The sequence below is a fragment of the Neodiprion lecontei genome, chromosome 1 (genome assembly GCF_021901455.1).
Source record: "Neodiprion lecontei isolate iyNeoLeco1 chromosome 1, iyNeoLeco1.1, whole genome shotgun sequence".
Classification (NCBI taxonomy): Eukaryota; Metazoa; Arthropoda; class Insecta; order Hymenoptera; family Diprionidae; genus Neodiprion; species Neodiprion lecontei.
Window position 1 is genome coordinate 11291067 of NC_060260.1, and position 16805 is coordinate 11307871.

Consider the following 16805-nt stretch of genomic DNA (forward strand, 5'->3'; position numbering starts at 1 on the left):
TTAGTACTGAGCAGAAAACAAGTAATAACATGATCTTTCTAAAATCATTAAGAAATTGAGTTTATTTAGTTGAAATTACGAGGTTTTTCTTTTTTCAATTTCTGCTATGAATGGAGAGATTCCTTCAATAAAATTCAACCGAATCATCGTCGTCATCATCTTTGTCATATTGATAATATCGTCATGTTTCTGATTCATTAATATTTTTTAAATTCCTTGCCTTATAAAATTAAATATATTTTCACCTACAGTAACGAGGAGCTATCCGGCAGGCCTCTTAAAGTGAATTTGAAACACAGATTGTGACCCCCAATGATAATCTGAACGTTCGATTCAAGCGTCGGGTCAATTTCCAGATATAAATTCTGCGGGTCTCTGCCAAACCACCTGGATGGAAAAGAGGCAGAGGATGATCACCCGGGTGAAAACAACAACGTGATATCCGACACGATAAGCGGAAACCTTGGAGGGACTCTACCGCACAAAAAACGTCCGTTGGGTGTGCATTTCTCGGATGTTGGACCGACGGGTACGCTGGACCTCGTCAAGCACCAGTCGCAAGACTCTCTCTCGGAGGATCCTTGGCGGTGAGATCATAGTCACCTATAGATTTCACCTAAAATACTACCTTACGCCTCCCGCATAGTGCGCGGAAACGGAGCTGTGAATTCCAGCGGAAGATGCTTCCGCTGCAGGATCAATTTCTCCAGGGTTGATATCATCCTGCTGTCTGCACCTCTTTTTATCTGATCCGCCTTCCCCTTGACCGGCTCCGTGCGATCAACCGAGTTAACTCACTAAATTGGCTCGTAACTTGTACAGTGCCCATGAATTCTTTGCTACTCTTCGCTGTTTCTACGCTCTGCCAATCGGATGTGCTTTACTCTGCGCTGAGATATTATTCAGCGCAGAATAACCGCGTTACCTACGCTTGGAAAGGTGATATGCGTGATCTACTTTCTCGAGTTTATACGTTATGCAGAGCCTTCGTGACTTACTGATCACGGTACCAATCGTTTTGCCTGATAAACAGCGAGATTATCTGGCAAATGTATTTTTCTCTTTGTCAGAACTAATTTTCATTTTTATATTCTCTAAAGCAGATATTGAAATTCACCCTCTTGTGAACATGAGAGGTCAAATTATCTTTCTGTCCCCGATTTAAGTTCTATTTTTTTTATGCCTGTCGTTTTCAAACCTCAATCAATTCTGATTGAGAGCCGAAGTTGACGGCTTTGAAATGAGGAGTTTTGCGAATACTTGCTACAGTCTTAATTTAAATCACTGACGTATTGTAATTACACAAAACTAAGCGTGGAAAATGAATCTTATGCTGATAACCTTCGTGGAAAAACAAAGACGTGAAAAATGTATGAGCACGTATAATTGTAAATTGTAATTCCGTTTTTTATTAGCTATAAAAGTACTCATTTTAATCAGTGTGATATGTTCGTCGGTATTTTTCAATGTGGTGGTCTATACTTTTTGCGTTTTGGCACATTCTTAATCAGACTGTGGATCTGAACTATTCTCAGCATTCATGCACGTACATGGCAAAATCTACTTCATAACGAGTCAATTTAAACAAATGAATTCCTTTAAACTGTCTCGATTCAATTTAAAATACACGACGCATTACACATGGTTGACTATTGAATTTCACACTCACTGAATAACTTACTTTCGTTAAAAATGAGGTCAAATTATGAATGAACTTTTTTTATACGCCCGTTAAAAAAGTAATACCATACAAAAAACTTATCGATGTCAAGAATTTTTTTGTGATATTATACCACCTCTCGTACAGCATACGTCTTGCTGTTAACGTATAATATTCAAGGATGCAGCTATTCAGTTACATTTCAATAATTTGATAGTCAGAGTATAACTCGAATTTTTATTCGAATAAAAAATTCAACTACAGACACAAATAGATTCATACTTTTTAAAACTCATTCGAGTTTATCAATCGTTTCGAATTGACGGCTGTTACATATAATCGAATAACCATTTTACCGTGAAACAACCCTTCTCTTCAATTCTGTACAGCTTACGTCAGTCAGTCCCGTGTGCATTAAACTGAAACTTCAATAATTATTTGGCGACAGTCGAGACAATGAATGCGTTTTTTTTTTATGAAACGGTTTAAGACCTCGGCTGTATTCAAACTTTCTCTGTTGATCTTGCAGTCACACCCGTCAAAACTGTTCCATTTGCTTTCATATTCCATCTCTTGAAATCATAACTGACGTATTTCTCAATAGTAGTCGAATGTTCGAAAACGCCTCAAATGCTTCTTTCATCCCTTCTCACAGTTTTCACCTTCCGTTCTTCAGATATCAGCACAGCAGTGATCTGGACCTAGTCAGATGTAAGCACGGAAACTTTGACCTGGTACGACGAAGTCAAGGCGTAGATTCGGTGGATGGTGAATCCGTTCGTACGTACGGACGGGGTGTGAGTCTGGATGAGAAGTGCCACAGAGGTTCCGACCTTGACCTGGTCGGCACGCTTCCGAAAAGGCGACAGGACTCGAATCGCAGCAAGCAAAGCACCGGCACCCATTCAAGCATGTCCCAACAACGGGGGACCGAACGAGTCAGCGACGATCTACTCATGAAGCTTGTGCACAAGCCGGACTGCGAGCTCATGAAGCATCACCGACAATTGAACCGTGGCGTCGATCTTCGCCTGAGTAAACTCGCCGGTGGGGAACCACAGGATCAGGGATACGCTTCGGAACGATCCCCGGAGGACGAACATCCCCCCTCTTTGCCCGGTGAACCATTCCCCGCCATCACTCCAGGTAAGTCATCCATTGCAAAGTCCTCTTCGACTGATTTCCAAAAATTTGGCTCCGGTACTTTGAGGAGCGTGAGTGAGCCGGAACTGTCTTTAAGCCTTTCACAAGGCGCCTGGAACTTGTTCTCGCACTTGCTTACTGCGACGATGAAATACGAGGAGGGACAATTTACTCATAACCAATCTACACTACTCTGTTTGAAAAGTGCGAAACTACCTGCTAGGTCTAATTAAGAACTTCGAGAAACCGCAACGGGTTTTATAGACTTGTACTCTCGCTACTGAACAAGGTCTTCCGAAGCACCTCAAGCGGTCTCAACTGCGAAGCATGCAACTCGAGGACAAGTCGCTGCACGTATAATACCGCATCATGTGTGAAGTTATTCACCGTGATTTCTTGTCGGTCGGTCGAAGACGTTTCAAAGCAAAGCCGCAAGATGCATCGATGCGGCAGCCTCGGTCAGGAGAGCCCATAAAAGCCAGTGTGAGCATAGGAAGATTAAGTTCTCGGATAATGACGAGGGTTTAGGTAGAGCTGGTAGTCGCAGTCCCATTGCCTTCCTACCTGTAAAGGGAGTTCACTTTATTGGCCGTTTGTTCTCGCTCGACAGTCAGCGGACTGTGTCCTCCGGCAGGTGGAATCCACTGCTCGGATAAGTAGTCAGGACTCGAAGGAACAAGTACACGGGGCTGTTGGAAAATTTTGTGCCATAGAGCGCGCGCTGTTTCGATTCGAAAAGGAAAGAAGTGTTCGGGTGAAAGTTATCGAAATATTGGTGTAGGTACCCAGTGTCTTCGTGAATTTCTCGTCTCTGTGACATCGTTCAGTGCCCCGTTTCACACGGTTCATCACATCTATATAATTTTCGTGACACCCTGTAGCTACACTATGGTATCTAAATAGGCAAAGGGTGAGATAGGCGAAACTTGGGGAGATCTTATCTTCTTACGGAAAGACTATTCAAACCCGTCCTGCCGAGTAGATATAGGTACAGTTGGAACCCACCACGTGCCATGCCGGTCGTTCGAAATTTGCATAACGCGCTTTTCTCATATTCATCGGCCATTCCTCCTCGTGCGTGGAGTGGAGATGAAGTCTTCCTCGCCCTTCGAAGGCTCCCGGATCCCCCCTTAACCAATCTATGTTCACGCTGGTAACCCACAACGTTGGCAGTTATTAGGTCGACAATGGTGAGGCCGTTTCACATTAAAATGATTTACGGGTGAAATTTGGTTTCAACGATGCTTCAACTCGCGAGTCAGGAGAAACTTTTTACTCCAGTTTGTATTCTTTTTCGTAAGCTGGATACCACCAACTTTGACGGATACCTACGAGGTTTGGCTCATAAACAGCCACTTAATCTTTCTCTCTCTCTCTTTCTCTCTCTCTCTCTCTCTCTTTTTTTCTCTCACTCATGCCTTTTAAATCATATATGTATCGTTGATGCTTCGAGCACGCCTGTGTGCAGCAGTCGAGGATAAAAAAGCAATAGTAATAAGAGATCCGATATCAGAAAATGGAAAACTGATCCGACGGATATTCAATAGCACCGATATTTAAATCATGTCTCTTGGAGTAATCGAGGCCTCGCAACGTTTCTGCATTTTATGAATTACAACCCCCATTCACCGTCGACGGATAAATTTGCTACGCAGGACCCGCGAAATTCTGTCTTTCCTCCAACTCCCCCGTGGACACGAGTGCAATTCAATTAGACCGAATAAATTTTATCTCACTCGGGATTGTACCCATATGCAGGGTGTATGTGCCAGTGGTGCCAAATTATGGAAAGTGCCATCTACTATCCCTTGCAAATTTCCACACTATGACACGTGACAATTTTCACACAGTCTCCTCTGTGTGACGTTCATACAGAGGAGACTTATTCATACCCTGAAAATCCATGGTGGTCTTTCAATTTAAGAAAAGACCACTTTTAGCTCTCTCTCATCCTTTGAATCGAAGGTTTGATTACAGGAAACGATTTTAACGACTGAAACAAATCGAGGAAGCCGGAAGCAGGGCAAATTTGAATTATTATACGTTTTTCAAAGTAATTGGGATTCACAACAGATGCAACAGTTCTGTGGATCATCTGATGTCAAAGGAAAATTCGATTCGCTGTAGAATCTCAAAAGTTTCTATATTATTGGTAGAATGACTGCGGTAGTCTTCATCCGATTGCTAATTCGAAGAAAATACACAGACAGAAGATTTTCAGCCGTTCAAATCCCGAACAGGTTTCCGCTTCCGGCTAGGATCTAGAGCAAGTTTGTACACAGTACTCGGTCTCTCTTTTAGCCTCGAGCGGTAGCGGCTCATCAATACCACGGCAAGGGTATAACTCTAGTTTCTGGTAGTTTTGGTCGGAAGTTGGGAGCTAAGAACCCCGAGGCACGAAGGAAAAGGATCAAAAGTGTGGAACCCGGTACGGTTCTTGGATTGAGCAAGAACCATCGCGTTGATGAAACCGGGATCCGTTGTGCGATCAGCTGATTGCGCCACCGACAACACATGGCACTGGCTCTAGAGGCTTCTCGTCTCGGTGCTGTGAGTGAGAAGCGTGATCTATTTATGCAGAAATATTTTAGGCTCTTCGAGAGACGCGTAGAGTCCCGTCTTTAGAACTCGGCAATCTCGATTCCGTTACGTTTCAGGCTCTGATAATCGGACTGCCGCTTCCACGTGACCTGCGAATAACGAAGTTAGAGGCAAAACGAATCACGCGACGGAATGCAGCTATCGATAAAAATTCCGAGGATGAATAGTTTCAGAGACACCGAATTTAGCCGCCCGTTTCGGAAGTTTGCGCGTTTCTATGTTACTGTGTTCAAAAAAGGAGGACGAGGCTGGGGCCAAACGTTGGCTGCAGTCACCCCTCGGGGGAAAAGATTGCTCAAGATTTATTACTCGCTGCATTATGCACACAGAGCTATAAATGGTTTCCGCTATATAGTAACCACCAACAACGAAACCGCGGTGAGGTGATAAATTGAGATTATACGCGCCTAAAAACCACCATTCATAATTGGGCCGTCTGCGCGATACGTAACTAGGAATGAAACGACTAACATTTGCTTCTTCGTTACTTTTGCAGTGCAGATATTTTCACTGTAACTTTTTCGTAGGAAGTGTTTATCACAAATTTGAGTAACCAAATTACTCTGGGATTTTTTTTTTTTTTTGTCTTTACTCGAACTTGGTTACGTGGAAAATAAAATTTCCCCATCGCTTATTTTAACTTTAATATTTCTTCAACGGAATATTGCTGTGACCTCGTGTGTAATATATTTCGATTTTTGAAAATTGTTTGTATTAAGGAAATTTATTATACCTACGGCTACTGTTTCTCAAATACTCGAACTTTAAATTGCTTCGGTTTTGTTGAAACACTTTTTACCAGCTGTTTTTTAATTTGAATAGAAAATGAACATATTAAATTTCTGACAGGCTACGTGACGGGAAAATTTATTACCAAGTTGGAAATACTTTTAACTTCCGAATAAGAAATTCGTTAAGTATGCAGACAGCTATGGATAAAAAATTAATTCATAAAACAAATTCAACTATCTCACAGTTCAGCAAAAAGTAATAAATATACATATTTAATATTATCATCAAATATACCAAGTAAAGTTCTTATCAATATTTCTTACGTCAGTAACAATTTTCTTAGAGCACGTTTATCGTTTGAAAATTCAAACACTGTACAAATGTCAATGAATCTTTTCTTTGCCTTGATCAAAAGCTGAGCTGTGTCAGAAACAATCGTCACGAACTGTCATCGCCGTAAATAGTTGAAATACGATAAAATAAAACTACAACTTAGTTGAAAAGACATTATTCTTTTTGCAGAATCTCCTTCGAATCGATAAAGCATGGTATGAATGCATCACTATATAATCTTAACGAATCGAGTGAAGAAAAAATAATTTCGATTGATTGCGAAGTATTAACATAATGCATGGATAAATTTGAATGTAGAACGCCGACATTTCTTATCCGTTCCGTAACTCTTCGACTCTTGTTTTTGCGCCAATAATTACGTCAAAAAAGTTTTTTTCTTGCCGCGGATATTGGCGTACAACATCTGTAAATGACTGCGGTTAGTTCCAAATTGAAAGGTGAAAAATTCAGCAACTATTCTCGGTTATCAAGCCTGGCGCAAACATCGAAGCTGCAATAATTTCAGAAGCAGCCTGACCAACCGGTATCGTTCAATCTCCGATATCTATATCCGCGCATCACGCGTAGCGTCAGAAATTCGGAAATAATTTCGCGGCTGTCACGAGACGGTTCGGTGGTCATCAAATATCGTTTGTTCTATCGGCAGGAATATAGGAGGGGCCGTTTTATCCTTGTTGAGCTGTCTATTGCGTTTATAGCAACGGCCAATAACTCAGCCATTGTTATTTCGTCCGTTGTTATAACTGCGAACTCAAACGGGTCGGGAAATTCGTTACCCAGAACGAGAGTCAGCGAGAGGAGGAGAGGATCGTTTGTCACTCCTCTAATGCCTGTTTGGCTGGTTGTTTTGCCCGACGGAATAAGACATCCTCTCCGCATCCGGGCCAAGTCTTGTGTTCCGTGCTCTCAGTCTTGTCTGTCTGGCGCATATGACGTCGCAAGAAGAGTACCGTACTTCAATTTATCTCTTCGTTACTCCGGCGCTTCGAACCGCCCTCTAATCTTCGTTCGATTTTTCTCAACGACTGATGTAAGACGTTGAAACTGATGCATTTTTCGCCGACGATGTTCACGAAACAGTGCGTTGTTGTTTATCAGCGGTAAGAATTTACGGTGCGTGATATGAATAATCGTGAATTCGGGGAAAAAATGGTTAGATTTTGTGGTGATTGTGCGGGTGAATCTAAATAACGACGCAGTCTTGTAGGAGCTGGTAGGCGATTTATTTACAAGAGTATGTACAGAAATTTGAGCTGTGATGTGAGAGGTCGAGTACTCAGATCGAGTAGACTGGTGGACTGCTTTGCGCAAAAGTTGGTCAGAGACTCCCCTCGTATACAAGTAGGCAGTTAAGCACATACGTGCCGGAAAGCAATATTAAAAGAGGATAGAAAAACTTTTTGAAAAGAATTCTAAAGAAGTCAGGAAAACGGAACCTGGAAAAAACCTGGCTCGCCAGTTGGTCGCCAGATTTTATATGACCATGTGACGCTGGCCGAAGATTACCCTTCCAGGTACCGCAGGATAGGGAAAAACCCAAAAAAAGGTTCTCGGATAGGAAAGTCGAAAAGTATGGAAAATCGCGAAAGCAATAGAAAGAACAGAAATATATTTACAAACTAAGCGTACGGCATAGGCGTACGTGGAGACATAATTTTTACTCGAGTATTTATACCGGAACGAATCAGAGCAGGCGACTTTAATACGCAAAAGTTTTTGAGGGGAGTCGTTGAGGGGACTGTTTCCTGTGCCGTACGGGAATACCTTTTGCATCTCGAGGATAATCCCGGATGGAAGGAGAGTCTGCAGGAAGACTAAAAGTTCGCAGAAGCGGCTCCGCTCTCTGCACGAGGTTGAAAATCTTTAATCTTCAATATCTAACCATGGAAAGTTTGCCCTTTCGCCGCAGGAAATGAGCGACTGTCGAAAGGTCGGAAGTTCGGTTGAAAAGTTTACAAGAAAAGCTTCTTTATTTTCCACAACGAGAATGACTCGCAGAAACAGTTTTTTCGTTATTCTTTCTTCCATTCTTCAGAGATTAAAAACCAGCAGTTGTAAATATTCGCTGCGATTCAAGATACTCAATTGGACTTTACGGTGGTTTGCTTACGTTGAAATTTCTCACTCATTTGTCACAATATTCAAGCTAAACGTTAGATTCTGTCTATTATCACAAGCTTTGGAACTATCGGTCGAATCTCACATCTGAAAAAACTCACTTCTTCCCATATGAAGGAAAAATTACGCTTCAACTTCAGGATGGTTTTTCGTACGAGTTTCAGCCGCAAAAGCAGGCATCCCGCAGGATCAAAAAAAATCCCAGACGCAGCTTCGCTGTGACTTCCGGTGAAGTGGTAACGGCCCAAAGTGGAACTCCCGGGGAGTCGGCGAACCGAGTTCCCAAACAAGGGACCGGCATGAGTGGCATACATAATGAACCATGAATGGGTACAAGAGACCGACGATTGTCATCGTTCAGGTGACACGGAGCAGCGTGTGTGGTTCGTACAAGAGGCATTTGCGCAATCCCAACGACCAGCGCAGCGTAGCGTAGAAACTAGAGAACAATACCATGGTGAACGAGCAGCTTTGGCTGTTCCAGTTTCGAGGTCCCCCGCAGATTTTAGGAATATCTTTCGGCTCGCCAATCTATGGTGACTCCTGACTCATTGTCAGATCTGCGGGTATTCAAATGGCAGAAGGAATTAGCCGGCAGGATTTTGATCCTCTCTGTATCCCACGCGAGGATACCTTTCGTGAAAGGACGAAGATCCTTAATTGCGGTTCGGTGTGTGATGTGAACTATAAATTTGATACACGGTGAATCCGAAGATTCGTAGTCTGCTGGATTGGGTCGGGGGTTCAGGTTCAAGGTGGAGGATATTCCGCGCAATAACTTTCGGCGGAATTTGTGCGAATAGTTTCCCGTAGACGATGAGTATTGAATGTGAGTGCAATCTTCGCTAATTTATGTTTCACGTTTTTCTGAGCAAGTTTGTTTAGACCCAGCGCAGCGTATACAGATCTCGTATGTTACACTTTTGCCTCTCGGGCGAAAAACGTTAATAACAATAATAACGTAGCCAAGTAAAGTACGAAAAATTAAACAAACGAAGCTGTCGGATGCCGAACAAGCGGAATGAAAGGGCCAGTATTGATTTATGGTCCGTTGGAAAGGACGTTTAATTTTTTTGATTTCATTTTTCGCCACGAATACAAATTCATTTGTCCGCATCTGACACTCTCGAATTGATGATAGTCCTTCGCGTACAAAGACATGAAAATGGACGAGGAAGAAGTTGTAACCTATAAACACCAGAGTTAACTTGAAATTAAGACGGGACCTTGAGAAGCTTCGTAACACGCGCACTAAACGTGGGACACGGTCTGCAGCGAAATGGCGTTTGTGTCTTCCGCAAGACAGTTTGAGCGTCATAATTTATCTCCTGAGTACTGGTCGGCAGGACGAAGGTAGAAGCAGTTGCGCTTCAAGAGGGTTATAATTTTGAGCACACTATACTCAAGGGCGAGTGCGAGACAGCGAAAAGTGGTCAGAGTCATTAGCACTCGACCTACTCCGACGCTTATTTGTCGCTAGAATATTATTTTCAGCACTGCTAGATACAAGACTCATTAAAAAATATGCCATGGCAATTAAACGAATGGGGAAGAATTTTTTAAAGAACTTTTTTTCAAACTTTATTACACGTGTATTAATTACGATTAATTAACTGATTTCTGGGCAAATTTAATGTTTCTGATGTTCTGAGTTGAGAAATTATCGACCGAAAATCAATTTCAACTCCGCACTCGCAAAGGATGAAAGTATTTTGAAAAATTCTAAACGTGAGATTTTTATTATTTATTTTACAGATTGCAATAAAATGGTTTTCTTGGGCGAGATGAAATAACGAGAATATCTGACACTCGTGTATTATAAAACATTTTATCAATCACTCGGTTCGATGTTTCAAATTATAGAACAAACTTGATTATTCCCATGATTTTCGCACTTTACTCGTATTACAAAACTGAGTCATTGTAATTTTTTGCAGTCTCCTTTACGTAAATTTCGAAACAATGCATGTGTAAGATAAGAATTTGCGTCGGTTTGTTATTAATTTTCTTTCTTGACCCAGAGAGAATGGAATCCATTTCTCAAATTAGACGAAGCAGCCGGGAATCCGGAAGCGGTTGATATAAATAAATCTTTGATCCACGCGGCGGTTGGACCTAGTAGGCTTCGTTGCTGGCCACAAGACGGGGAAAATCTTGCTTTAGGAAGTCGCTCAGTACCTTTCAGGCTCTTTAGCAATCCTCCATATTTATCATTTATCCTCCTTGCCTTTATTTTCGCCTTTTACGGTATTTATTTTTTATTTTATTTTTTTTTTCTCACCATTTTTCCCACTTTCTAACTCTGCGGCCGAAGGAAATATTGCTTCCTTTATACGTGAGTTGCCTGCGGAAATGAGAAAATTCTTATTGTTAACATCGTGGCAATAGCCAGCTGCCTGAGAAAGGAACAGCCAAGTAGCCTGCGATTTTGAAATCCCATTGTGTAAACGAATTATTAGCCAATAATCAGCGTCGCTTCTTATCTGCGGAATTTATGCGGCGAATAAACTCAGTCCGTACAATTTGAGGGATTTGGGAGCATTAAAAATAATCAGCTCTGCGATAATGTTCCAGTGAAGAAATTTAGAACGTTCTCTTTTTCGAGGTTCAACGTATGGCTAATTACATCCCCGGCGTTGTAAATTGAAACGAGAATGGAAAACGGATATTGCAATTTAAAAGTTTCAACAGACGTTCGACCAACCTTTATTTCTATCTAAGAATTCCAGGAGGGTCGGTAATCGCTATATTATTCATTTCATTTGCAGATTCTCGGTGGTTCTGATTGGGAAACTAACTGCAGAGAAATTTCTCACGCGGTGGCAAAACAGGGTGACAGAAAATTCGCGTCAAATTCTTTCTATCCTATTTCAAATATCCTCAAATACCGTCGACTGGAACACGATTATAACTTAATGAATTTCGGACCCTTTCCGAAATGGTGGATTTTTTTAAGCACTATTTTTCCGTCCTTCCATCACAGGATAATCTCATCGCTGTTATCCTCGTATAATATTTACATACCCTGCATGAAACCTTCGGGGTTGATGCAATGCTCGCTTAGCTCTGTAAAACACTCAACTTCACGCTCATGCAAACGTGAGAATTATCCTTGATTGAACCAGTTTCATTTTTTATCAAAAACTGAGATATTCGGTGATTTGACGTCTGGGCCACGTGACTGGACTGAAAAGAGAACGAATTTCGCACGCAGAATAAGCGAGAACGAAAAAAGAAAAAAAAAAAAAAATAAGAAGAAAAAAACAGCCGAGGAAGAAGACTGAGAATGTAAATGGTAATGAGCTAGCGTACCTGAGTACAAAGTAATGTTGGAATAACTTTATCTTGTTTTTTTTTCTTTCGACATCGCAGAATGCGGACACGCGAAAGAACTGTGTTGACAATTTTTCACACCTCGAGATTCCTTGAAATAATAAAACAACTACGAATTGTTACAGCTGATGTGATTGGAATTTTTATTTCAATCTACTTTTCGATTGTGAATTTAAAAAAAAAAACACACGAAATTCCTGGCTTCAATTTTTGAAACGAATAGAACTCGAAAACTAAGAAGAATATCGAAAAAATGAAAAGAAATTTTTTTCATCTTGGATGTTTCGTCAATATTCGTGAAAAAAATATTAAGGAATCACATCTTCTTTCACACCACCTTTTTTCAGTTCAAAATTTAACAAATTATCTTTCATCACGATGATCTTAAAGGCCAAGTATCATTACGGGCCAATCACGCTTTACATTTTTATTATCAGTTTAAATATGATGATAGAAACTCGACAAGCTCAAATTTAAATATATAATATAATAAAAATGTAACGAGTGATCGGTCCATAATGATCGATACTCTGTTGAAAATTCATGAATAAACCTTCATGAATTCTGTTCAAAACGCTTTTGGCAAAGAAACAAAATAAGACCATCATAATAGAAGATAATTTTTCATTTTATTTTGTTCATAATCCACAAAAGTTGGGGATTTCGAGTAAGTGTGATTTCTTCATATTTTTGTAACGACACTACGATTCAAGTGCAAAAAACAACGAGTTTGGACTCTTACCAATATCTCTTTTTGTTTTTGAGTTAGTATTCATGTGAGAATTTGAAACTAGGAATGTTTTAAAAATTCACAAGTGATGAAAACTTTGGGATAAAAATGTCGAAAAATCGTTTATTTTTCTCTCGATAACCGTAATATGGAATAAAATTCAAAAAAATTTAGCAAAACAAGTATTCGAACTGAAAATCTTGCCCGATTTGAAGGAAACAAAAAAATGCCTCGGTATGTTTCTTCACACGGACGTACATCCGTAGAAATTTCACGTACATAGTAAAAGTTTATAAAGCATATGATAATGGAAACTTCGTGGATCATCTTCTCCTGTACGGCGAAGGCAAAACAGGCCTAAAGCACAAGTCCGCATCTTGATGCAGAAATTATTACACGTGTCGGTGGATTCCATGGCTGAAAAAGGACAAAAAGTAGCAGTCATAGTCTGATCTCAGTCAGGCTAAAATTGTGGGGCGCTTTCGCAGGGTAGAGATAAGAAAAATGAAAATGAACGTGGCGAAAAAGGCTGAAAAAAAAAAAGAAAGAAAATTGGCAAACAAGGTGAAGAGACACGCCAACGACTCGACGTACCAACGAACCTGCAAATGTCCTCCGTACATTCAGCGAGCAAGACTCGTTTAGTTTAGTCTCGTTGTGTACGGACTGACCTGGGCAAGAAATGCTAATTAAACTATGGCCCGACGCGTAATAAAGAACCGGCTTTAGAGACGCTTCGTCCCATGGTCGTTGCCGCTACACCAGCATCCCTGAGGAGCAAAGTGGGAGAGATGCTGGATCGAAACTTGCAATTCCCGGCAGGCGATCACCGCTCTATCGGCGACTCTCTCGCGTAACTCTTGTCAGCCGGTCCGGCTGGGTATTCGTCGCATTTTTATGCCGCCCTAATTACCCCATAAACTGAAATTAAAGCTGTCACCTTGGGAACTTAAGAGCCCTTCGTTAAAAGTACCTTCGGACTGGCTGTAGGTATATGCGATTCGTAAGAAGCTTTTCTGTATGTTCAAATCGCGAAATACACCGTTGAAAATCATTTGTGCGGTTGATCGATAGATATTTAATGGTCGGAAGTTTCGGAGTCAGATTGTGATTAATGAATTTTAAGTCGACGTTACTTATGTATTCATGCGGATCCTGTGAAACTTTTCGGGAGATAAAGTTGGGGGATATCTGTTCCGGGTTATAAGGAGATTCAAAAATTTTTTTATATAAAATTATTTCTTCTATTTGAATGGGAATTGCTGATCAGGCGAATAATTTTTTTAAATAGACTTATACATTCGGCGCTCTTCAAATCGTTGATGCCAGTCATTTCGGGTAGATGATTTATTCCGTTTAATGAACTATACAAAATTTTAAAGGAAGAACAGATATCTGCTTCTATTACAGAAATAAAATATGCAGCTTGTGTCAAATATTCAATGTACGAGTGTAGTTACAACAGAATTTTTTGCTGTACCTTCTTTATTTTCAGATTTCGAAAATTGAATTATAAATACCGTCAAAGAATGTGCAGACTTTTCGATGTAATTGTAACAAAAATAGACTCCAGTCGATTCTTTAGTTTCAAGTGTTTATACAAAGAATACCGATACTAATCCTGAGATTCAAAAGTATTGAACTGATTCAAATATTCTCATGAAATAAAGCCTGCAAAATTCCAGTTGAAATGTGACTCACACATTCCTGCCCATTGTTTCGTCCATTAGCAATTCAAAATTCGGATCTCTCTCTTAATTTCGTGATTACCATTATTTGATTTTTCACAATTCAATTTTTCACTATCACAGATTTGTGCAGGCAATTAAATAAAACTATTAGCTCAGCGCGCATTCACACAGTTCATTGCAAAAATTGCAACGATAAGAAGTTGGTGGAACGTAGGTAATCAATTACCATCGCGTAAATGAAGAGCCGTTCGAAAAACCTTGCGATTTTATCAATCCAAGTCACGTGGCTTATTTAACATACATATGTAAAGATTTTCTCAATTATATCTTACACTACCTTCCATAATGTTGAATGTTTTCTCGATCTTATCTCGAGTAATGTGTGCAGAATTCTCGGTGTCAACGGTCAAAATAAATGGAAGTCAAAAATGGAAGGCCCTCCTCAAAAAAGTATTTTCGATTTTATTTTTCACCGCTGTTGCGGCCTTTTTTGATTTTCTTTGGTGTTGAAGGTTCCACCTCTGAGTAATTAAATTTTCCTGAGGAGGGCCGAAACGTCAAATCTTGACTTCCATTCATTTCGACCTTCGACACCGAGAATTCTACCCATCTTCTACGGTATCGCGTAAAACGGGAGCCCATTCGCACGAACTGTTACGAAGATACATCCGGTTTTACGCTTCGGCATAGGCGCGCCGTTGTCGTCGAGGGAGCTGAAAACGAGGGGTGTGTAGGTTCAGGGTACCTGGGACACAACATAAAGAGGCTCCGAGTCTCGGCGCACTTTACCGACTGCGATATATACATCATCCTTACATCCCAGGAGCCGGGATCCGGGCAGTAAAACGCCGATTACCCCTCGTAGTTAGGGGCGTATTGCTCCTTTTTAATCTCGCATTTCGGATAAAAGACGCGCGTGTATCTGACGCATCTCGGCATCTGCTATTTTTGAATCCAGACTCACCGTCTGCATTCCCTGATTTACGACCTCTTATTGAGACCAGGTTTAAATTCCGAATTTCAAACGTGCCGAAAGCGCCAAATTTCGATTTTTTTTGTCACAAGTGGTCCGAAAGCCGAAGCTCGAAGTTTCGAAAGGGCAAAATTCTCGAAGGACAAAATGCGAAAATGAGACAATTTAAAAATTTGATACATCGAAATTCTAAATGATCCAAGATTTTGAAATTTCGCTGGTTTGATCTTGCTTTGTTTTGGATTTTCGATATTTTTACATTCGGAATCCTGGTTATTCTGATTTTCGATTCTTCTAATTTTTTACACCTACTCGTTGAGTAAACTACGCTATATGGGCGTATTTTAATTTTTCGGAGTTTTGCTCTATCGCAAATTTATTTATAGGAATTTGCCTCTATCGTAACTTGAATTTTTGGAATCTTGCATTTCGGAACTTTGAGACTTTGAGCCGTCGCGTTTCCGACCATTCGAAACTTTGTTGTTTTATAACAAAGTTAAAATGTTTGATTTCTTCACTTCAAGTTTCGCCACGAAATAATTCGGAATTGGCGCTTTCGGAACTTTTAAATTCGGAACTTCAACCCCGCCTGTTCTCATTTCACCCCGATTCTTCGCCTCGTTCACCTCGGAATAAACCCCTGACCTCGATCATCCCGAGAGGATGACCGAAATTTTGTAGCTGATGTTGCGCCGCTTTTTACTCCCTAGGATTTTTATCCAGCCGCCGATTGCTGATGAAATAATCAAGGCGGAGTCAAAATAACCGAAAAGATCGGCGCCCCGAAAGAATATTCAAGTTTACTGGTACTCGCGCTCATAGCTACGTCAAATTCAACCGCATTTCGAGGCTCTCGGCGTAGGTACGAGTTACGAATTCATAGCTGAGCACGTGCCGAGATCCTGGCTACATACGAAATTAATTTCGTACCCTGTTCGTCCCGGGTATCGAGCGAAATATTTACGTCCAAGGCAAACCAAGGTCGCATGTTTCAATTCGACTCGATTATGCTTGCTGCAGACGGTCGTTGAGGGATGATGAAAAAAATACCGTCATCGTATTCAATTAATATGCGTTTGCACTTATGTTTGTTCAACCTGCTTTTTCAAAATCTTTTTTTCTGAATCCGGTTATTTTTTTTTTTTTTTATTTCAATTGATGAATTTTTGTAAACCGTACTTCAAAACGAAAATTTAAAAAAATCGAACTTGAAGCACGATTAGTCGTCACTTTTCCGATTGTGATGCCTTTCAGAAAAATACTTTTCATCAACAAACCATTAATATTCAAATATTTTTGGAACCTATTAACACTCTCTGTTTATGATGAAATTTTTCGGAATCAGTTACGTGAACATGAGAGCAAAAGATTTGATTTTTGAAAATGGCACGACGCTATCACGCTAATCGAAAGCAAAGAATTTTTAATACTTTTTTTTGAATCGTATGAAATTGACTTGTTATTATCAGC

General features: G+C 40.5%; 1 protein-coding gene across 1 annotated transcript in view; it reads left to right on the forward strand.

Annotated features, from left to right (window-relative positions):
- The window catches only part of LOC107221884, a 169943-nt gene that overhangs the window by 112176 nt on the left and 40962 nt on the right, over window positions 1-16805 (forward strand). The window contains exons 3-4 of the mRNA XM_046740545.1: window positions 357-587; window positions 2337-2806. Of these exons, the coding sequence (XP_046596501.1) occupies window positions 357-587; window positions 2337-2806 (701 nt within the window). The remainder of the gene's footprint in view (window positions 1-356; window positions 588-2336; window positions 2807-16805) is intronic.